General features: G+C 47.1%; 1 protein-coding gene across 1 annotated transcript in view; it reads right to left on the reverse strand.

Moving 5' to 3' along the window:
• Positions 1-23,350, reverse strand: part of PAXIP1 (PAX interacting protein 1) — an 88,966-nt gene that overhangs the window by 22,034 nt on the left and 43,582 nt on the right. Inside the window, exons 16-17 of the mRNA XM_078616301.1 lie at positions 22,309-22,477; positions 11,778-11,878 (exon numbers count right to left, since the gene is read on the reverse strand). Coding sequence (XP_078472427.1) covers positions 11,778-11,878; positions 22,309-22,477 — 270 coding nt within the window. The remainder of the gene's footprint in view (positions 1-11,777; positions 11,879-22,308; positions 22,478-23,350) is intronic.

A 23,350-nucleotide genomic window follows, 5' to 3' on the forward strand; every position in this document is an offset into this window, starting at 1 on the left:
TTTAACTCACTCTGTCGTTTTGTAGTTATTGTTGTTGTATCCTTAAATCTTGAAACTCAATTTTTACCCACTTCCTAATGTGGTATCGACTGCAAACTTGGTATACTTAGGTCATACTGATGACAATACTATATTCTATCATAAAAAAATCGATATCTTTTTAAACAATGTAGGCCACGAATGAATAAGTGTAAATTAATTGTAATTGCATCTCTCATATTTGTAAATTCCACAACCTTAAATTTAAAATGTACATAAACATTTCAAAATGTAGTACTAACGGGAAGTACCCGGCGTTGCCCGAGGGAATTTAAAAAAGAAAAAAACTTTTCAAAACTTAAAAACATAACATATACAAATGAAAATAAAACTTTGATCATTACCTAATTCATTAAAATAAAACCCAACGAGCGGTGGAAATAAAAACTTACGCTCGTGCGCCAATATTCGATTCTTTAAATCGAGCAAAGGAATCGAAGGTTGTAGTTTTCTTTAGAATCGGCCGCTTCCCATTTAATCGCTACCACAAACGCTCACCACATATCGATTCTCGCCCATCCTGTATGTGGGTTGCCACCACACGCTTCATAGTCACTCCCCCCCTCCCAAAATACAAAAGTCTATTTTTATACGTTTTACATTGTGTACAGTATGGGAGCTAGCCATATGGGAAATTAAAAGTTTGCAGCCTAGTATATAATATCCATTATTCCCCCCCCCCAGCCGTGCATTTGTGCGGGATACAGGGCCTACGCGTAGGGGTAGGGTTTGGGGGGGGGGGATGCGTGACGTTAGCACAGACATGGGCAAACTACGGCCTGCTTTTTAATCCGGCCCGCCGAACTTGTCCAACCCGATTTGGTCGTGACTCGAACCTAATTTCCCCACTGGATTGTATGTTAATACAATTAATCCGTTCCAGACTCCTACGAACTGTATATAAATATTGTTTTTTTAAAGATTATTAAGCACAAAAATAGTTAATTACGCCATAGAATTCAGTGTAATAGTAAACTAAATGTAACAACATTGAATAACACTGAGATAACCTTGAATAACAGAGAAAACTAACATTGCCACATCAAGGTTTAGAATCGTTCAACAAGATGATTGTTTCGTCTGCTACATCAGTCGGTCGATTCTGAGAGAGAATATTCGTATGAGCAATTCATGTTTCTATTGAAAGTAAGTTAACAGTAATATTTGGGTACAGTATTGTTTTTGGAAGCATTCACCGTAATATCGTATCAACGTTTACTTCACCGCATCATCGTATGAATGATGCGAGAAGAGATTAACGGGTTCTTATGTTAGCGATTTACGTACTCGGCGCTTTCGCTCTCTAAATTACGGCTTGAAAGAAGGGGAGGGGTATGACTAAACTCGCAAAATTAATATCTTACTAGGAATTTTATATAACAAAAGTTATATACATAACTGTTACGCTTTGTGTAATTCAACAAAACAAACAACACTTAACTCCGAGTTCTCTCCAAATTTCACGAGTCCGTTCTAGACCCCACAGTTTTTTAAAAGAGTTTTAGGCACAGAACACATAATTAAAGTAAAAAAAAATCATTAATTATACAAACTTTTCAATAATTTCCTTCTTCACTTCGATTTTAATTTTCTTTAAAACCTTCTTCTCACCAATATTACCACTCATTACCACTTTCTCCGAAGGCAAGTTTGTAAAAGAATGCATGGTACAGACAGCAGACATCTTGTGTCCGGAGATCAAAAGCAAATATCAAAAAGTCAGCTTATCACGCAGGACTGCGACTCGCCGTGTGGAACTGATTGATAAAAACAGGACCCTGCGGGGTGGGCTGGTAGGAACGAATAACCAAAGAATATAAACATAATGTATTATTACACTTGTTAAGCCAGGAAAGCCCCACTGAGTCAAAAGGTTTTTGTAGGGTCCTGCCAAGTGTTTGCAGTAGGGGTCGATGTTGATACACGGACGGACAGACGGACGATATAATCTATTGGTGGTCTGGTCCACTTCGTTCCTACCAGTAAAATATAGCCAGTCAATTAAACAAAAAGTCTGATTCCTTTGAATTATATTCACTAGCACTGGATGAAAGTACGGACGTAAAATACACTGCTCAGCTCATTTTTGTCCGAGGCATTGACAGTTTTGCAATAACAGAGGAGGTTTTGACCATAGAGTCCCTGAAAGGAACAACGCGGGGAGAGGACTTGTATAACCAGGTATCTCTGCTGTCATCGAAAGAATGACGCTACCTCGGAGTAAACTTGTCAATGTCACAACGGATGGATCGACAAATTTAACTGGAAAAAATGTTGGGCTGCTGAAAAGAATCCAGGATAAAGTGAAAGAGGAAAACCCTGTCCAGGATCTTATTTTCCTTCACTGCATCATCCAACAGGAATCCCTGTGTAAGTCTGTATTGCAGCTTAATCGTGTCGTGAATCCAGTCGTAAAACTTGTGAACTTTATACGAGCAAGGAGACTTCAGCACCGTCAGTTTATTTACCTTCCTGGAGGATACTGATGCGGATCATCAGGACTTGCTGTACCACTCTCGTGTCCGCTGGTTAAGTTTGGGGAAAGTGTTACAACGAGTGTGGGAGCTGAAAGAAGATATCATCACATTTTTGGAGTTGATGGGGAAATCTGACGAATTCCCTGAGTTAAGCGACAAGAACTGGCTTAGTGACTTTGCGTTTACTGTGGACATATTTTCACACATGAATGAGCTGAATGTGAAACTGCAGGGGAAAGATCAGTTTGTTCATGACATGTACAAACATGTGAAAGCCTTCAAATCCAGCTCACTTTGTTCTCCGGACAAATTGCGAACAAATCTTTTGCTCATTTCCCCACACTTGCCATGCAGGAAGAGGCACCGCGAAACGCAAAAAAATACAGGTTCTCTGATTTCGAAAACATTGAACAGTCACTTCAGCTGGTCTCCTGTCCCCTGTCACAAGACCCTGAAACAGCACCACAGGAGCTGCAGTTGGAACTGATAGATCTTCAGTCTGACTCCGTCTTAAAGGAGAAGTTCAACTCTGTTAAACTGAATGACTTTAATGCTTCACTTAACAGAGCCACGTTTCCAAACCTCCGGAGGACTGCACAGAAGATACTGACTTTGTTTGGCTTGACTTATGTTTGTGAGCAGACATTCAGCATCATGAACGCCAACAAAGCCCGTCACAGATCAAAGTTAACGGATCAGCACCTCAGATCTATCCTGAGAATTGCCACAACCAAAATAACTCCAGACTTGGATGCACTGGCAAAAATGGGAGATCAACAACACTATTCCCACTGAAACTGAAAGTGATGATGTGTTGCTGCAGCGAGGTTGAAGCCAAATCTCCGCAACACAGCCTGCGTGGCTGCTCTAACCTGTTAATGTAGATAATAAAGAAGTTCAAGTGAGGTAATTGGTTTGGCGCAGGGCTCAGATGTTTTCATGATGTTTGATCAGTCACGTTACAACATGTTTTTGTATTGTTCATGTTCGTGAAATTTGTTAAATTGCCTTGCAAATAAACGCTTTGCTACCTGTTAAAGGCCAAATCCTTTCATGTAATGATTTTTACGTGTCATTTATATTAGTTCACACAAACACTCCATCCACCTGTTCCTAGCCCGGCCCCTCTGTCAAATTTTAGAACCCATTGTGGCCTGCGAGTCAAAAAGTTTGCCCACCCCTGCGTTAGCAGGCATACTGCGTAACGCTGCCGCATGCGGGTGACATGACAGAGGTGTGACGTCACTGCTCACCTGCGTGCAAAATATATCCATTATTGCGCACCCCCCCCCCCCCCAAAATATATATATAAAAGTCTATTTTTATACTCTTTGCATTGTGTAGTCTGGAAAGTACTGACATGCCAAATTTCAAGTTTGTTGCATGTCGGGAAGTACGCTAAACATTTCGAACAGACACACATATTCACAAATTTCCATTTTATATCTATAAGACTAGCACCACAGAAAAAAATCACTCCCAAGGAGGTCGTGTGGTCAATGGAATGTGTAAAAAATACCTTTGTTTTTTTACGTGGAGCAACAGATATGGGAAAGAGGTGCATGTATATATATATTTTAAAGACGATACGGCAATGTAGGCTACTCCAGAATCAGTATGAATTGCAGTATATTGTACTAAATAGACATTTATTCCCCACTCCGAGTGTCATAATGCAATTCTGCAGATTTCACTTGGCTATTTTTTTTTCAACCATAGCATGCGTTGGCAGCTCTGCTAGCCCTTTATTATATAAGTGAAGGCTGTTTTTTTACATATTATAACAGTTAACCGAAGAGATGCAAACACCCCATTATTATTGTACTTATGGGTTTTGTGGAAATGTCTTGCTGTTAAATCGCAGACCGTAGCACATACACTAAACAACTCATCTTAACCACGGTAATGTGAAGTACCCATATCGCGGATACTATTTTAATATAATCCATGGGGTAAAAACGCAGATAACCGTGGATAATAGGATGAATAGGGCTGCCGACCCCACAGTTTTGATGGATAGGAATAGCGTTTAATAGGGCCGTGGATAAAGTTGGTTCAGAGGTCAGAGTAGTGAGCTGGCACTGCTGAGCTCCTGGGTCCAAATCCAGGGAGTTTGTCTGTGTATAAACCAGGTCCTCGAGTGTTGGGGTTGATAGTTTCATTCCAGTCATCAATGTGCAGTGACATAGAATCGGTCACTTAGCAGCATATCGCTTCTTGCTGGCAGGGAAGGGGATCTGCAGTTACAGCAGCCCTGACTGACAGCAGGTGATGTGATAGACCAGAGAGAGGGATGTAGGGGAAAGGTTACAGATGGGGCATGTGGGGGAGGCCCGGGAACCCGCTAGTAGTTTCTAGAGAGGGGGCGTGGCCAGGGCGGAGCAAGGCCACGCTGAGAGCATGAAAAGGGGCCCTGAGCAAGAGCTCGGGGCTGTCGTTTGGAGTGGGATCCTGTCATGCTGCTGGAGTCTTCGTCACCTTCTCCGTCTTCACCATCTCGGTGTCGTCAGTCAGGCAGTCTGCCAGCTGTCCTGACAGGGAGCGGTAGTTACTAAGTGTGAACTGTTAAGGCTGATAATAAGGAGTGCCTCCTACTCTTAGTGTCTCTGAGTCAGTCACTACATTTGGTGTCAGAAGTTTTAAAGAATTATTCAGGATGTCCAAGTCGGCCAAGAAGAAGACTCCAACTATTGTGTCCTCGGGTGAAGAGGATGTTATATCTCCAACAGCCCCGGAATTGAGGACCCTGGAGATTGGTCCCGAGGCGCCGATCCCTGTGGTGCAACGTGAGAGGGACGTCGACTCCTCGCTGCCGCAGACCGGAGAAGATGGCGCGAGCACAACGCACGTCTCGCGGACTTGCTCTCTGCTGCGGCGGAGCTGGTTGCCCAGCTCAGGGTTGCTGCGCCTGCTGAGGATGCTGCAGCACGGGGGCACCGGGCGGGCAGCTCGACCGTCGCCATCGGCCAAACGTGGGAATCGGCGGAGCTTTAGCCCGCACAAGCGGCCGCCATCTTACCCGCCGTAAGCGGGGCGCCAGATTCGGCCGCCATTTTGTCAACTGGGAGGGAAACGCTTCCCACCAAATTCGACTTGCCATCAGTGTCTCGTCCTAGGCGCCTTTTTTTCAAAAGCGTCTGCCGTTCGTCAGGAAATTTGTGGCTGCGGGGGGCGACTGGACGGCTTTTCAGCGCCGTTTCGCCACTGCTTGCGCCCTCGCGGGATGGTCCGACAAGGAGGCGCTGCGGGCTCTCCCGACCACCTTGGACAACGACTCCTTGGCGGCATTTGATGCCATCCCCGCAGTGGAAAGAGCGATGCTGCCTCAAGCTTGTGCCCAGATGGCTTCCATTTTTGACACGCCTTTCAACGCGCATCGGAAATTTGTGTTGCGAAGACGGGGGGAGACCGAGACGCCCCTCGCCTTTCGCAGCGCGCTGCTGTCACTGCGCCACGCCGTATATCGGCGGATGGAACAGACAGCGCTAGATTCTCTGGCACTGGAGAGATTGCTGTCGCTGGCCCAGAAGATGGGCGTCTCTCTGCCTGCCACGAAGGAGGACGACTTGTTATCATGGAAGGTAGCCCGATGCATCCAAGCCCATTTCTACTGACAGCGGTGGCCCGGGGTGGCCGCCTGTGCAGGGTTCTCTGAGGACGAGCTAGAATTCGTACAGGCTCAGTCCCAAGGAAAAGGATCATGTTCACCAGGTGGTCGACGAGATGTTGGCCGTGGAATTTATCTCCCCTTCCACCAGTCCGTGGGGAGCTCCCATTGTCCTGGTTAAAAAGCAGAATGGGAGTTTGCGTTTTTGTGTGGATTTCCGTAAATTTGATTAAAGTCTCCATGATGGATGCATACCCGCTCCCACGGATGGACGACTCATTGGACGCCCTGTCGGGTGCGCGGTTTTTCTCCACCCTCGACTTGCTGTCAGGGTTTTGGCAGTTGCCTCTGGATGAGGGTTCCAAACCTAAAACCACGTTCCGAAAACCCCAGGGGTTGTTCCAATTTAACTGTCTCCTGATGGGACTTCACTCAGCTCCGGCCACGTTCCAGCGACTTTTGGAGCTGGTTTTGGCAGGTCTTCAATGGGACTTATGCCTCATTTATTTGGATGACGTTATTGTGTTCGGACGCACGTTTCAGGAGCACCATCAGCGGTTGCGGTCAGTTTGTCAAGGTGCGGGCGGCCAATCTTAAATTAAAGCTGCAAAAGTGTCACCTTTTGCAGACATCGGTTCGCTATTTGGGTCACATTGTCAGCGAATCCGGGATAGCCACGGATCCCGACTCCCACGTCGGTGGGTGAAGTCCACAGTTTTGTCGGGTTCGCGTCATACTATCGCTGCCTCGTACCGCAAAGGGCCAGAGATTTCGATGGGAAGAAGAGGCTGCGTTTGTCAGGCTGCGCGACGGCCTCACCAACGCACCTCCCCTTGGGTACCCCGATTTCTCTCTGCCATACAGATGCCAGCGACACCGGAATCGGCGCTATACTGTCGCAGGTAGTGAACGGAGTAGAGAAGGTTGTAGCTTACAGGAGCCGTGTGCCGTCCCCCGCAGAGCAGCATTATTGTGACGCGCCGTGAATTGTTGGCCATTGTGCATTTTGTACAGCAGTACAGGCCTTTACGGTAGGCAATTTGTTGTGTGCACGGACCATGCGGCTCTTCAATGTGTTCTGGCCAGCTTTCCCACTGGTTAAAAATTTTGCAGGACCATTCCTTCACGGTCACCTACAGGAAAGGTGCACGTCACTGTAATGCGGACGCGTTGTTGCAGTTACCGCCGAGGGACCACTGTGCGTGTTTGATGGGTGACGGCCGATGTAAACCTGCAGCTGCAGGATTGACGTGCACTGTTGTAGCGTTGGTTTATGTTCCACAACCCACGGCAACCGCTCCCTGTGACAACACGATTGGTCTCACGCACACGGAATGGGGCCGCCTCCGGCTAGAGGACGCTTCCTTGTTGAAATTACGGCGTCGCATCGGAACGAGGGGTGGTAAAAAGATGCCAGCGGGAATGTCTCTCATTGTCCTTCGTGATGGGCTGTTGATGAGGTGGGATGAGGAAGTGCAGTGTTACTGCACGGGCTGTCCACGTGAAGTTAATGTATCTTGGGGTGCGGAAAACCTTGTTGACCCTGAAGCGCGACTTCTTTTTGCCCGGAGTGTCGAAGGATGTGTACCACATGGTCAAAGGTTGTATTGAGTGTGCTCGCCTAAAGCTCCCGCCGGGGCAGGCCCGGCCACCGTTGCAATCCATGGAGGTGTCCATGTATTAACGAGCTCGTTGCCCTCGACACCACGGCCTATTTTCCGCCACTCAAAGGGGAAAAAAAAACTTTCTTCTTGGCGGGGTGGAGTACCTGTCTGAGTGGCCGGTGGCATGGCCTTTGCTGCATCAGTCGGCCGCGTCAATCGCGGACGCATTGCTACATGGGTACGTTATAGACAAGGGGGCCCCGGAACGTCTCCTTACAGATTAAGGTCGTAATTTTTATTCTAAATTGTTAAGGGAGGTATGCGACTCTCTGGGTACTAAAAAGATCCGAACGTCACCCTACCATCCCCAGACTGATGGGATGGTAGAGCGCTTGCACAGGACTCTTACGTCCATGCTGTGCCAACAGGTTAACGAGGCACAGTACGACTGGCATTTGCACGTTCCAGGTGTTCTGGCCGCGTATAGGATGGCCCTCACGCCTCAACAGGGTTCTCCCCCTTTTCCTCATGTATGGGAGGGAATGTGATCACCCCATGGAGGCTCAGTTAAGCATGGACCTGGGCAAATAGAAGGTTGCTGTGCCCATGCAGCTTACTATCAGGTGGCTGATGGAAGCGCGGGAGGCATCTCGGGGAAATTCGGCCAAATGGCACCAATAAGAAGCTTGTCGGGCTCCGTGAATCCAGAAACCCATGAACCCCTGGGGACAAGGCATGGCTACATTGCCCCCAGGTGCCCCTGGGCACGTCCGCTAAATTGCACCGGCCATGGCAGGGCCCAGTTGAGGTGATGGAGGTCATGAGGCTGCAGTGCGTGCGTGTCCAGGTCGGTCGCAGGCGCTGGTTTGTGCATCCGTCATGGCTAAAACCTTATTTTCCACAGTGTGATGTCACTTCATTCCCACCACCTGAGTGCCGGGTGTCTGATGTGTCCGGTGAGCCAGGGCGAACAGTCGCGGTGGGTGCGCCTCAGCAGGATTCTGGCGCCTGACACCCGCAGACCCACCGACGGCACCATCTACAGACGGACCGAGGACGATGAAACAGCCGTCATCTCTTCTTCGTCTTCTTCTCAGGAGGGGCCGCACCCATTAGGACATTTACATATCGTCCCGGGGGTCCCTAGGAAGCCCATTTGTCTCCCGCCTGGGAGCCCGGCGAAGAGGACCCGCTCTAAAACTGTTCAGTTTCGATAGCTCACCCCTTTTTGTTGTTGACCAAATTAGTTCCGACGCTGTCCGGTGGGTGGCCGCAGACGCGAGCTGGGCTAAGACTACTGGTTGACCTGGAGTCCTTCCCGACGCCGCGGGCTGCGGCACGTTGCACGTTGACGGTCGTCAGATATTGTTCAATACCTTGGGTCCGGGTTCATTACTATGGGTTCTCGTCGGTAATTGTTAATTATCCCGGTTGGGTTTGTATTGTTCTTGTTGTTTCCGCTACGCGGAGGATGGAGGTCAACCGGGATGGCTGATTTTTTTTTTTACGGGGGGGTGGGGTGACACACTTAACGGCATAGCGCTTGTTGCTGGCAGGAAGGGGATCTGCAGTTACAGCATTCCTGACTGACAGGTCACGTGATTAACCAGAGGGAGGGATGTAGGGGAAAGGTTCCAGAAGGGACACGTGGGGGAAGCCCGGTAAACCCGATAGTAGGTTCTAGAGAGGGGGCGTGGACGGGGCGGATTGAGGCCATGTGGGAGCATAAAAGGGGGCCCTAAGCGAGAGCTCGGGGCTGTCGTTTGGAGTGGGATCCCGTCGTGCTGCTGGAGTCTTCGTCGCCGTCTCTGTCTTCACCATCTCGGTGTCGTCAGTCAGGCAGTCTGCCAGGTGTCCTGACTGGGAGCTGTAGGTACTAAGTGTGAACTGTTAAGGCTGTTAATAAACAGAGTGCCTCCTACTCTTTGTGTCTGAGTCAGTCACTACAAATGTATGCACACATTGGGTAGTAAATGTTGGGCGATTGAAATTTGACAAGAGGCAGAGACGTCTCCAGTGTTATTCACAAACACTAGAAAAGGCCTGGCTACCTGTCCTTGTCCTATAAGCGACTAATCCACCACACCATGGCATTAGCTGTGATAACTGAATATGCTGACATTGAATGCTACAGGCACCATGAAGTATAACTTTACAGTTTAAAAAGTAGAAGCACAAACAACAATGTTAGTTTAAACACTTAAAGAGATCCAACTTTTATATTTCCCAGGAAAAGCGGTCATTCATTTTGGAGTGCCTAAATAAGCAATATTCAAGTCTCATTAAGTACCGTCGCAGGGTGTAGGCGTAAGCTATTGACAGCCATAATTAACCAACTTATACGTGTTATCAACCCAAACAAAATAAAATGTAACGTGAACAAAATGTAAACGTTTCTTAATTTTCACCTCTTAAATTTAAATAAAACAAGCAAAGCTCATAATAATTCATATCCACATTGATGACATGAGAATATGGAATGAGAAGAACTGGGTATTAAAAAAATAGAAAATTATCATGGTGAATGCACACTGGAAGCAATGATAGGCCAAAGAAAATGTAAAACTAAATTCACAGAGAATGGCTGAACAGGACACACTAACTAGACCATGATATAGTTTTTATTCATGTGTAGTGACGTAAATGGTGTCACTAGGGTGTTCGCACCAGCTGCTGTTACAGGAGTGCAGCTGTGCGTCTGGAGCCTCTCTCTAGAACCAGAATGGGTACGGCATGTCAGCCAGCCCGAGGGTGCGTGGTCCTGGTGGTGGCCTGAGTGAACCCAGGGAGGGCACGTGATGCTCAGCTGAGATCCTACGGGAAAGGTCTGGAAGGGGGCGTGGCCGAAGGCGGAGCGAGGCCACGCTCAAGATTATGAAGGGGCAGTCCCGAGCTTGGCTCGTCTGTGGAATCAAGCCTGGGTCCCGCGCCTCATCGTCTCCGGGTCTTCGTCTAGAGTTAATTCACTCTTCACATAATTAGCCACATCACCTATTATAGAACCCGAGTTACGTTCAGTGTTACCTGCTAGTTGTAAAATAAAAGTGTTACCTCCTAGTCTAGTTCATTATAATAGGCAATGTCCATGTTTCTCCCTGCTTAAACGTATGGGACAGTGCTAACTTTCCAATGGTGGGAATTCCTCATTCCTTTGACAGGGGCTAGTGTATCCAAAAGACAACTACTGCTGACTTCGCACAAAGCGGTTCTTATTTTGTCAACCCTAAAGGGATGGTGTGCAGTCAACATCCATCTGGGATTTTAACTCAAGTATTCTAACCACAGCACCACATGGGTCTAATTTATTACGGATTTTTTTATTATTATGGAGGGCATTAAATTCAGTTACATTTCACAAAGTTTATGATACAATCACAATTTATTAATTATAATTCACCCACTACATATTTTATTCCATGATTGCTTATGCCATTTTATGGTAATGTAGCATCAAAGAGGTTTTAAAACCTAGAAATCTTTCATAAGATGCATTTGCATAGAATATCACCATTCTGTATTTTGCTGCACTTTGCTCAGTCTAAAGTGGTATTTAAATGGTCCTTAGAACACAGTAACCCATTCACCATAAGTGACTCATAGACCCATAATGGATATACAATGCTAGTCTGCAGAATGTCTCAAAAAACCATTTGATGACAAAATTAACTCATGTCGCCTGACTATTATTTTCCTTTTAGAATTGTGGCTTAAAGTATAAGCATCATTTGTTAGAGAATATAATTTTTACTTTTCATATTTATCTTATCCACATTGACGACCGTTAAAAACTAGTTTAGCTGTGAATTATACATTGTTGGTAAGCGACAGCAAGAGAAGGACTCTGGGAAAATGTGATTATGTATGGAAAACATATAAAAAGAGGAGAGCAAAGTACGAGGGATGGTAGAATACTAAACATGTGGATGCATTTTGGATGAAAAGCAAGAATTCAAACGACTGGAGGAAGTAGTGGGGTACTTGTAACTGGCAGTGTTGTGAGCACAGCTAATACAAATGGCAAACTATGTATCTGCTAGTGGGCAGCATTACCTGGAAAAGGGGCTTCACACGTGCACGGTTCATAGACTCCTCCAGGCTGAAGCTGAACAGTACTTCAGCCTCTGCATCCCGTAGCAGGTAGGCTCCTTCATCTGAGAGAACAATGTCAACATCAAAGAACGTCAGAACGTCAACACGTAGGTGGTCAAACGGCACAGCGGTCGTGCTTTTGCCACTTGTTTCAGGGATTCGTGGGTAGAATCCAGCAGGTCACTGGTTAGAACTGAGGGTGTATTATCCGTAGAAATAAGTGCCGTCTACTCAGAACATATGTTAGATATGCCCTGATGTGATTTGAAAGAGTGTGCCACAATTTGAAAAATTACTCAGTACATATAGCATAATTAATCCCTATACGCAGACTATACGTCCCTGAAACATAGCACCTTCATTATAGCCCGGCACGATAAGAACGGCACGAATACCAAAAGCACTAAATATAATTTTCACATGTTTGCATCATACGAGCCTATCTCCTACCTTTTCGGCAATCTGTACCAAAAAGCGATTCTATTTCATTTGCATCTCCTGCAGAAAGATATTGCAATAGTGAGTTGTATTTGTGTGTACATTTGTGTATGTTATGTAAAAACATGTTCTGCATTGAATCAAATTATATCTGGCTGGGTGGTGCTATGGTTAGAGCACAGTTGATACACAATTTGAAGGTTGTAAGTACAAACATCATTCGGGGGAAGACCCAGCCTATCATCCTACTAGGGTCAATAAAATTAGCATTATGATGTGAATAGCAAACAGCAGTTTTCTGATGGAAAGAAGGCCCCCACATGGGAACACAGAATTTCCACGACTAATTCAGAGCCATCAACAGCATTGAGTACCATCACATGGCTTGTGTTAACAGGGAACTCACTTGAATTCTGAATTGATCCCACTCGGCTCTGTAAACATAAGGCCTACTGCTATAAAATGTGATTGGTAATTTGTACGTACAGTGAGGGAAAAAAGTATTTGATCCCCTACTGATTTTGTACGTTTGCCCACTGACAAAGAAATGATCAGTCTATAATTTTATTGGTAGGTTTATTTGAACAGGGAGAGACAGAATAACAACAAAAATCCAGAAAAACGTATGTCAAAAATGTTATAAGTTGATTGGCATTTTAATGAGAGAAATAAGTATTTGACCCCTCTGCAAAACATGACTTAGTACTTGGTGGCAAAACCCTTGTTGGCAATCACAGAGGTCAGACGTTTCTTGTAGTTGGCCACCAGGTTTGCACACATCTCAGGAGGGATTTTGTCCCACTCCTCTTTGCAGATCTTCTCCAAGTCATTAAGGTTTCGAGGCTGACGTTTGGCAACTCGAAACTTCAGCTCCCTCCACAGATTTTCTATGAGATTAAGGTCTGGAGACTGGCTAGGCCACTCCAGGACCTTAATGTGCTTCTTCTTGAGCCACTCCTTTGTTGCCTTGGCCGTGTGTTTTGGGTGTGTTTTGGGTCATTGTCATGCTGGAATACCCATCCACGACCCATTTTCAATGCCCTGGCTGAGGGAAGGAGGTTCTCACCCAAAATTTTACGGTACATGGCCCCGTGCATCGTCCCTTTGATGCGGTGAAGTTGTCCTGTCCCCTTAGCAGAAAAATACCCCCAAAGCATAATGTTTCCACCTCCATGTTTGACGGTGGGGATGGTGTTCTTGGGGTCATAGGCAGCATTCCTCCTCCTCCAAACACAGCGAGTTGAGTTGATGCCAAAGAGCTCCATTATGGTCTGATCTGACCACAACACTTTCACCCAGTTGTCCTCTGAATCATTCAGATGTTCATTGGCAAACTTCAGACGGGCATGTATATGTGCTTTCTTGAGCAGGGGGATCTTGTGGGCGCTGCAGGATTTCAGTCCTTCACAGCGTAGTGTGTTACCAACTGTTTTCTTGGTGACTATGGTCCCAGCTGCCTTGAGATCATTGACAAGATCCTCCAGTGTAGTTCTGGGCTGATTCCTCACCGTTCTCATGATCATTGCAACTCCACGAGGTGAGATCTTGCATGGAGCCCCAGGCCGAGGGAGATTGACAGTTCTTTTGTGTTTCTTCCATTTGCGATTAATCGCACCAACAATTGTCACCTTCTCACCAAGCTGCTTAGCGATGGTCTTGTAGCCCATTCCAGCCTTGTGTAGGTCTACAATCTTGTCCCTGACATCCTTGGAGAGCTCTTTGGTCTTGGCCATGGTGGAGAGTTTAGAATCTGATTGATTGATTGCTTCTGTGAACAGGTGTCTTTTATACAGGTGTAGTGAGTTCCAGGGAGACTGACGACGGAGTCGAGGCACACTCTTTTTATTAACTCAAGGACAGTTACAATAGTTGAAGGGGTAACGGCCCCTTCACCCGTACTAGAAGGGAAACCACCCCTAGCACTAATTCCCCTGTCCTGTTCCCAGTGCTCCTCTAATAGTGCTACGGGAGGCTGTCTGATCCGGCCCTGGTAAGCACGGATCCCGGCACCCAGCTAAGCCGGCCTTGCCCTTACAAGAGCAGAGGTCCGGAAGCTCTTGGGCCGCGCCGCTGGCTTGCCCAGCTCGGCCCTGACAAGGGCAGCGAGACAGGGGAGTCCCAGGGCCTATTCTGCCGGTCTTCAGACTTCACTGGTAAGCTTCTTCTAAAACTGGCCACGAGCTCTCTGGCTCCCCGCCTTTTATAGGGATCCCCTCCGAGGGGCGGGGTTATGGGGGATCACAGAGCCCCCATGGCCCCCCAGTGGTTAACGGATGCGGACGTGGGTGTAGACACTCGTGTGTGTGGGTGCAGACACCCTTGTGTTTCCCGTCTGCCTTTTCTCCCCGTAATAACCCCTACACAGGTAACAAGCTGAGATTAGGAGCACTCCCTTTAAGAGTGTGCTCCTAATCTCAGCTCGTTACCTGTATAAAAGACACCTAGGAGTCAGAAATCTTTCTGATTGAGAGGGGGTCAAATACTTATTTCCCTCATTAAAATGCAAATCAATTTATAACATTTTTGAGCATGCGTTTTTCTGGATTTTGTTGTTATTCTGTCTCTCGCTGTTCAAATAATACTACCATTAAAATTATAGACTGATCATTTCTTTGTCAGTGGGCAAACGTACAAAATCAGCAGGGGATCAAATACTTTTTTCCCTCACTGTACTCTTTGGGTCTTTCGGTAAAGTCATGTAGATATAACAAAAATCACGACATTTCGATCGCAACATGAGAAATCGTCTTCAGGTGAAAAAATACAGGAGGTGAACTGCTGAGGCAGGAGAAATATATCGAGAGAACTACTGCCACAAGAGGTTATATAGGTTTGTCATGGGTACAACCCAAGGGTAAGTGGGCGGGGCTAAAGATAGAATTTACAAGTAATATATCTCGGCCATTGTATTGCTAGAGATGAGCATGTCAATCTGTTAATGTAACCCCATGACTACGGTGCTGAAGCCATTGTATTGCTAGAGATTAGCATGTCAATGTGCGATGGGCTCCCGCAGCAGCGGCTGTGTTAATGAGACACATTCAGCCTATTAAACAATGAGAGCCACCACCACATCGAGGAAAAGGAAAGCAGCGGCTATGTTAGTGAGACATTTAGCCTGTTAATGTAAAGACATTTAACAAGGTAATGCAACTCAGAGTCGGAAATAACTGTTAACATCGGCAGGTAGGATGGAAATATCACAGCCAATTATGACATTACCTGGTTAATAACATCCTTCCAATGATTGCTCAGTTTGTACCCATCTTCTCGGTTGAAATTGTGTCTGTGTTTATATATCTGGATGGCTTCATTAACAAATCTTTGTTGATAGCCAGTTGGTTTGCATAATATTTTCGTCTTGGAGAAATTAATTTCACGTGTACCCACAACGTTAAAACAATGATCAGTCACGGCAGAGGTATTAGTCCAACTGTGTTTCAGATCCACCTTGTGTTCACGAACACGGTCTGAGACATGTCGCTTGGTGTCTCCAATGTAACTACTGCCGCAGGCACAACTTAGTTTGTAAACACCGGGATATTGCATGTCAGGGATCACATCCTTCACAGATGGGATCAGATCACGAATTTTATGTACTGTGATGAATCGAACCTGGATCTTGTGTTTGCTCATGATTTTGGAAATCTTTTTGGTGATCCCTGTTATGTATGGCAAGGTGATGGTTTTGATTGGGTCCTCAGGTGGTTCTCTCCCAACGGTTGGGGTGACAGCTTTACGGATTGTGTAGTCTGAATATCCATTCATCTTGAGGGCTTGGTGTACGTGCTCTAGTTCACTGGCTAGGTGATGGTCGGAAATGCAACGAGCCCTGTGGCTGGATGGTGGTGGGAATCAGATTTTAGATAGGCATCCGTGGGTGGCTTTCCCGTAGACAGTGTCCTAATGAGCCATTTGGTCTCTTTTAGATTAAAACATCCAAGAATGGTAACTTGCCATCCTTTTCCACCTCCATGGTGAATTTGATGGCTGGGTGTATGGAATTGATGTGGTTGAAGAATTGGTTCAGAGCTGGCAGGCCATGTGGCCAGATGACAAATGCGTCATCTACGTACCTCTTCCACAGGGACGGATGTAGAGTAGATGCCTGGATGGCGACTGTCTCAAAATTTTCCATAACAACATTGGCTACCACTCAAAATAAGGGAGAACCCATTGGGGTACCTTCAACTTGTAAGTGTTGGCGAGACAGTGTCTCACCAGGGCCGGTACATCAGCATTCAGTCATTGTTGGACCAAATCTTCAATGATTGCAATGATGTCAGGCACAGGAACTTTGGTAAGCAAATAAACTACATCTAAACTGACAAGCAAATCACCTGGAGATAGTGAGATGTCTTTAATTAGAGATACCAAGTGAGCTGAATTAAATACAGCTGACATGGTCTTGTCAGTGAATGGAAGAAAGGTCTCTGACAGAAATTGGGCCAGTTTGTAGATGGTCGAGACAAAAGGACAGAGTGGTGTACCTTCTTTATGGATTTTTGGTAGGCCATACAATCTGGGTGGTCGAGCAGCAGAGGGTTTTAGAGGGAGCCGCTTGGTTGGTTCGATTAAAGATGTCGAATCAGTGATGATATTGTTGGTTTTTGTAACCAGGCGGTTGATAGGATCTCTATTGAGTTTGGTATAGCTTCCATCATTAAGTATGTCTTGATTTGTATTACTGTATGTGTTTTATCCATGACAGTGGCATTGCCCTTGTCGGCTGAAAGGATGACTATGTCATCTCTCTTTTTCAGTTGAGCAAGCTCAAAGCGTTCATCCTTGCTGATGTTGCTAATGGGTTTCTTCGCGTTTTTTAGGATTGCAGCGATTTCCGATCTCGCCACGTCTGCAGGAATGTGTCCCAAGCCTTTAAGGGCTACGTCGACCTGGGCATTATCAACTGGGATGTGTGTAGGGGTGACTGCGAAATTCAACCCTTTAGCTCGTACCGATTTTAGGCTGTCGGAAATTGGGCTGTTACTCTGATTGATAACAATCTTATCAACGTCTAACTTTTTAACGTGCGGCTCTGGCTTCTTCTTAGACCGGAACTTGGAAATCAGGTTCTCTTTGCATTTAGCTGACATCGAGGCGGCTGAAGAGACTGTCATGTTATCTACATGGTCCCAATCAGATGTAGACATTGTTTCTGTCAATGCAAAGTGTGATTGTAAGAACATTTTGTCTAAATTATCGAGTTCAAATCGGAGCAATCTTATTCTCTCTGAAATCAGGGCTAGGCCGGCCCTGAACATGTTTAGCGAGTCATTGAGACCCTATTTAGGAGGCCACAATATTTATTTCACACTTACATAACACCTATTCTCACTCTTGTTATGCATAGGACTACAACACACATTCTCACTCTTGTTATGGGACAATCTCATCGGGTCAGCGCAACAACGTGCTGCCTGCCCACGATGTCGAAGACGGGGGACGAAGACATAGCTTTTGGGTTTCTCTTCACACTAGACAGCATGGATCTGTGATCCACCTTCAACCACGCCTCTATCGAGAACTCTCTAGACGTACTCAGCTACTCAACCCCCTGTGCCCCCTCATTCACCTTTGGCCCACATTACAAATCCTCACATAGCCCCTACCACCAGCCGCCCCACCACCACACTCTTACAGTGGCGTACTCTGTGGTGATTCCCTGTGGCGCTGGTGGAGGCTGCAATCCCATACTCTGTCGGTAGGACTCGTCAGTCTTCCTCCTGCTAGCACCCAGTACCATGCCCATAGTGGCCCACTGCATGGTACTGCATTGTGTGTTAACATACAAGGAATCTAAAAAAAAAATTTGCTCAATTTTATTCCAAGTCGATGACTTCTATTAGGAATCACGCAAAACAGTCTATTACCACAGGAGATGCAATTGCTCATCGGAGGAGACATAGTGATCTCTTTATGGCTCTGAGAACTGACCTCTTTAGTCCACGAATAGGGGGCCCATGCACTATCCCACAAGCCCAGCTATGGATTGCAGTCAAACCAAAACACTGAACACTCAGAGCTGGAATTTAGCAGAGCTACATTTATTTATATATTTTTTTGTGCATTCATTGATGACCAGGCTGAGACTATCAACTCATTACACTTGAGATCCTGTGTTTAGTGACAGGTGGCTAATTGGATTTGAATCTATGATCTCTGTGCTCTGATACACTAGAATAGTGTTATATCCTTAATTCTGTATTTCACACACACTAGAACAAAAATATGTAATGCATTTTAAAAGCACTGGAATAGCAGTAGTGTATACTGTATTTTTTAAAAAGTTACTACGGTGTGATGGGTATCATGAGTTACCATTGTGTAAGAGTGGTGAGTGAGACACTTTGGGTTGCATCCCCCACTATAGGACATAAGTGGCACATTGTGTCTAGGCCATACAAGGGCCACCCCTAGATTTAAGCAGATTTTCATTGGTCCTCAATATTGCCAGAATTCTCAGCACTTAAATATGATTACACATTGTATGTTGTTTTAATGTTGTGCTTTCTAAACTCAAGCAATAAAGATTTCAATATAGGTTAAATTTGGTTTCACAAGCTCAGGGGAAATTCAGGTTTGATTCGGCAATAATAGATTTGACCCATTCCTAGTGTAAATAAGCTCCTTGGAGACGTCCATTTTGTAGAAGTAGAAACTGCATTTCTATCGTCAACATATTTACAGTTCCGAACGTAATAACCGCTGCACTCGTAATTACTATGGCTATCTTCTTGGTTCTTTCGGTAAAGTCACGTAGAAGGGAAGTAATAAAATAATAAAAATAAAACATAATAAAACAATTCTCACGACGTTTCGGCCACAACGCAAGCAGCCGTCCTCAGGCGAAGAATGAAAGACCACCAAGCTTGGAGCGTATATTTAAGCTGGGTTAGAGGGGGGGAGGTGGGAAGAAGAGCGCCTAGACAAAATAATTTGCATATCAAGAGGAATTCAGCATATGGAAAATGCGTAGGAGGTGGGCTGGGGGGGTTCCAAATCAATACTATGCCCGTGCATTATGCAGGATTAGCAGCATTAAAGGGGGGGGAGGGGGGTAGCATTAACAAAGGAAAGGAATGTTAATAGTATGTAGCTGCAGTTACTGCAGGAAAGGAATGTTAATAGTATGTAGCTGCAGTTACTGCAGCTACATACTATTAACATTCCTTTCCTTTGTTAATGCTACCCCCCTCCCCCCCCCCTTTGATGCTGCTAATCCTGCATAATGCACGGGCATAGTATTGATTTGGAACCCCCCCAGCCCACCTCCTACGCATTTTCCATATGCTGAATTCCTCTTGATATGCAAATTATTTTGTCTAGGCGCTCTTCTTCCCACCTCCCCCCCTCTAACCCAGCTTAAATATACGCTCCAAGCTTGGTGGTCTTTCATTCTTCGCCTGAGGACGGCTGCTTGCGTTGTGGCCGAAACGTCGTGAGAATTGTTTTATTATGTTTTATTTTTATTATTTTATTACTTCCCTTCTACGTGACTTTACCGAAAGAACCAAGAAGATGAATCCCTGCAGTCACGAAAGCTTTAAATCGAAAATTACTATGGCTATCTTCAGCCCCGATGGTTTCCAGCAAGTTGTTTCTCGATCAGCCAGCCCCGATGGTTTCCAATTAGTTGTGCTCAAACAGTTGGCCGCAATATCGTCCACCTTGGTCGGCGATTAGTCCCCAGGCAAGCGCCCGGATCGCTGCGTACCGCAGGTATGGTAAACTAAGCTAACCTCAATGTTGACTACTCTGTTAAGGGGGGACATTTCAACACAAGGCAATACACAACCAATAGGTACTCTAACATCCACTGCAATCCGTCAATGTGTGTGTGGCTGAATGACACGTCCGTGCCAGCGATGCTCCTCCCCAGCGCTTTCTTGGATGACTCCATCCTGCTGATCTTAATTGGGATCGTTCCTGATTCTTTCTTGTTAAGTCCTACAATGTTGCTCGGAGATGGCTTGGTTGTCGAGTCGACTTCACCCCGGCATCATCTTGCAATGTGGCCCGGCCTCCCGCACCAGTAGCAATAGATCTCCACGTGATCCCGGGTCCCTCCGCGGGTCTGCCATGGTCACTGCTGTTGTCGATCATGCCTTGGGTTATTGAAATTCCAGATGGCCGCTGTCATCTCCTCCAAGGTCGCCTGAAGATCGTTACCCATTCTGGGCCCGGCGGCCACCGCTGTTGTCGCTGCTCCTGTCGGCTTCATTTGACCTCTGATTCCTCCGCTCTCCGTCATTTCTGACACCTGTGCCACCACCTGAAATGGCGTTCTTGCATTTTCGTGTGCTCGGAGGAACTTCATGAACCACATCGAAGTCTGGTCGCTCTACGGCACAATCCGTAGTACAAGGCAGCTCCCTTAGACGAGGCCTCGCATCCGCTCCGCCACCAGCGCTTCCCAGGCCGCCTCATCCATCCACGGGAACACCACATTTGTGAGCACCAACAAGGCGCTACGGTATGCCATCGGCGGCTTGTTATCCCCTCGTCGTCGGGATGAAAATCGCTGCCTGGCGCTAGACGGTGTGCAGAAAATCTCTGCCATCTCTTTGTAGGCCTGTCGTAGCGTCGTCAAGCACCGTGCGCAGCGCTTGAAGGGCCTCCTCCTCGCTCCATCTGCTGACTTTGACGGTAGCCTCGAATCTTTGAATGCTACCCAGTTGCCTCCGTGCGCCGTAAATTATTTCAAGGGTCCCGAGGTCCTATGCGCTCCGCCGGACCTCGGGTTGGTTCAGTGGAGGTCCTTGGTGGCAGCTCGCGTGACACATTTTTGGCTGGGATCACCACTAGATGTAGCTCCTGCGTTGGCGAAGTGGTCGAGGTCCGCGATGCAGCTTGTGACAGTGGCCGGACAAGTTGATCGACTCCCGCTTGCTGCACTGCGAGGGGGAGCGGCGGCTCCTGCTCTTTTGTCCCAGTCCACTGCGCTGCAAGAGGAGATGATGGCTGCATCCACGGAGCTTTAGCTCGCTACGTGGCGGGTGGTGGCGGCTCCGTCTCTGGAATCCCAGCTCGCCGTGTGGCAAGGGGAAGTGGCGGCTCCGTCTCCAGGCCGACAATGTTGACTCAGTGCTAAGCGGGAATTTGCGGCTGCTCCGGCTCAATGACATCGGCTCCTTAAGACTGCGGGGATCGACGGATGCTCAGGTTGCCCGGTATCGGCTCTTTTCCCCTCTCTCCTCGACGATCGCCGTCAGCAACCGATCAATTACGGAGGTAAGGCGGTCCAGTCTCAGCTATCTATTTCCAACTCTTCCGTCTCGGCAATTCTTGTTCACCGGTCTGTGGCAGGGCCTCCACCTCCTTTGGGAACATAGCTGTAGGCAGGGACCGGTTCCCACTGGGTTCCGGGTCTCGGGGACCCGTGGCGTTTAGAGACGACGCCTCTACCTCCAATGGAGCTCCTCTCCGGGTCTTCTTTCGGGATACTGTAGACTGAATCCCACAACTGCCACCAGTGCAAAGAAGCTCCTTGGAGACGTTCATTTTGTAGAAGTAAAAACTTTATTTTTATCGTAACGTATTTACAGTTCTGAGCGCAACAACCGCCACACTTGTAATTACTGCGGCTATCTTCCGCTCCGATGGTATCCACCAAGTTATTTCTCGAACCGTCGACCACGATGTCATCCACCTTGGTCATCGATTAGTCCCCGAGCAGCGCCCCGACCGCCGGCCTCGCTGCCCCTTATATACTTGCTCGGCCACACCCCGATCGGACAGTGACCCCATCCCCACTCTACTATAACAGTGTATTATTTATTGAATAATAAGTACAGTGTCTTCTAGCACTTTCTCTGTACAATCCCCTACACTAGTATTTCCTAAACCATCCTGACCACTGAAACCACAATAAGCTAATGAATACAAATCCTGGCTGGGTGGGGGTAAACTCAGCACACCATCCCTGTGTAGTCAATAAAATAGGCATGCCTGTGTAGGGCATTCAATGTAGCTCACCCATCAAAGTCTCAGGGCTGCTGTTGGGCGGTAAGACACTTTGACCTGGAATGTTTAACTTGACCACACGACTCACCCAGAAACCGCTGCTGCTTAGCGCTGTCTTCAAGCCAGTTGGGCATCACGATATTCTTGACAACGGAGATGGCCGTTAAAAACTTGACGGTACGAGTCACCTTATTGGCGACCAGGTGGGTGCACTTGTGCACGCTTTCGGCGACCTCTCCACCAAGGACATAAAGTTTCTGGCGGAGCAACAAGAGAAGGCGATGTACATTGGGCAAACAAAAAAGTGTTCTTTTGAACATGAGACCTTACCATCAGCCCCACCAAAACTAAGCACCTGCCTGGGTATTTTGTACCATTGGACACTCCACCCCCACAACTCCCAATTGGTGATAGGGCAGTTGTGGAGAGGGTGGAGAGTTTCCCATACCTGGGCAGTGTGCTCATGACTGGCTCCGGTTTAACAGCAGAGGTCACACTCCGAATCAGTCGAGTGGCATTATCTTTTCATCTGTTATGTAATGCTGTGTGGAAGCTACCTCGTCTGTCGCTCCGCACGAAGCTTCAGGTCTTCTCGGCCACGGTCATTCCCTCCCTTCTCTACGCTTGCGAAACGTGGACCCCCCTAATGGAACATCTTCCCCGATTTGAAAGATTTAGGCTGGCCTGCCTACGATCCATCCTGGGTTTAACCAGGATGGATTGTGTGAGCTCACAAATCCTTGAAAGATATGGACAAAGTCCCATCGGTGAACTCCACCGGCAGGCAAGGCTGCGTTAGCTGGGTCATGTAGCTCGCATCCCTAAACAGCTTTTGTTCGGCCGGATCGAGGGGGCTAAACGGGCGCGGCACGGGCTAGGGAAGAGATGGAGTGATGTGGTACAGGAGGATGTGGAGCTGAGTGGACTTGCCGATGACTGGTACCAGCGGTGTCAAGATTGGCATCTGTGGAGGAGGCTAGTGAAGGACGCTAGTGGGCAGTTGGAGGCAGTAGCCCTCCAACAACAACGGAGGGCGGAGGAGCGACGCTCACAACGAGCGGAGCGCCGGGTGGCTAAAGCACAGCAAGTTGGCACAGTAGGGGACACAGGTGGTGCGCATCAGCCAGTCA

The sequence above is a fragment of the Lampetra planeri genome, chromosome 1 (assembly GCF_965212315.1).
Source record: "Lampetra planeri chromosome 1, kcLamPlan1.2.h2, whole genome shotgun sequence".
In the NCBI taxonomy this organism is placed as follows: domain Eukaryota; kingdom Metazoa; phylum Chordata; class Hyperoartia; order Petromyzontiformes; family Petromyzontidae; genus Lampetra; species Lampetra planeri.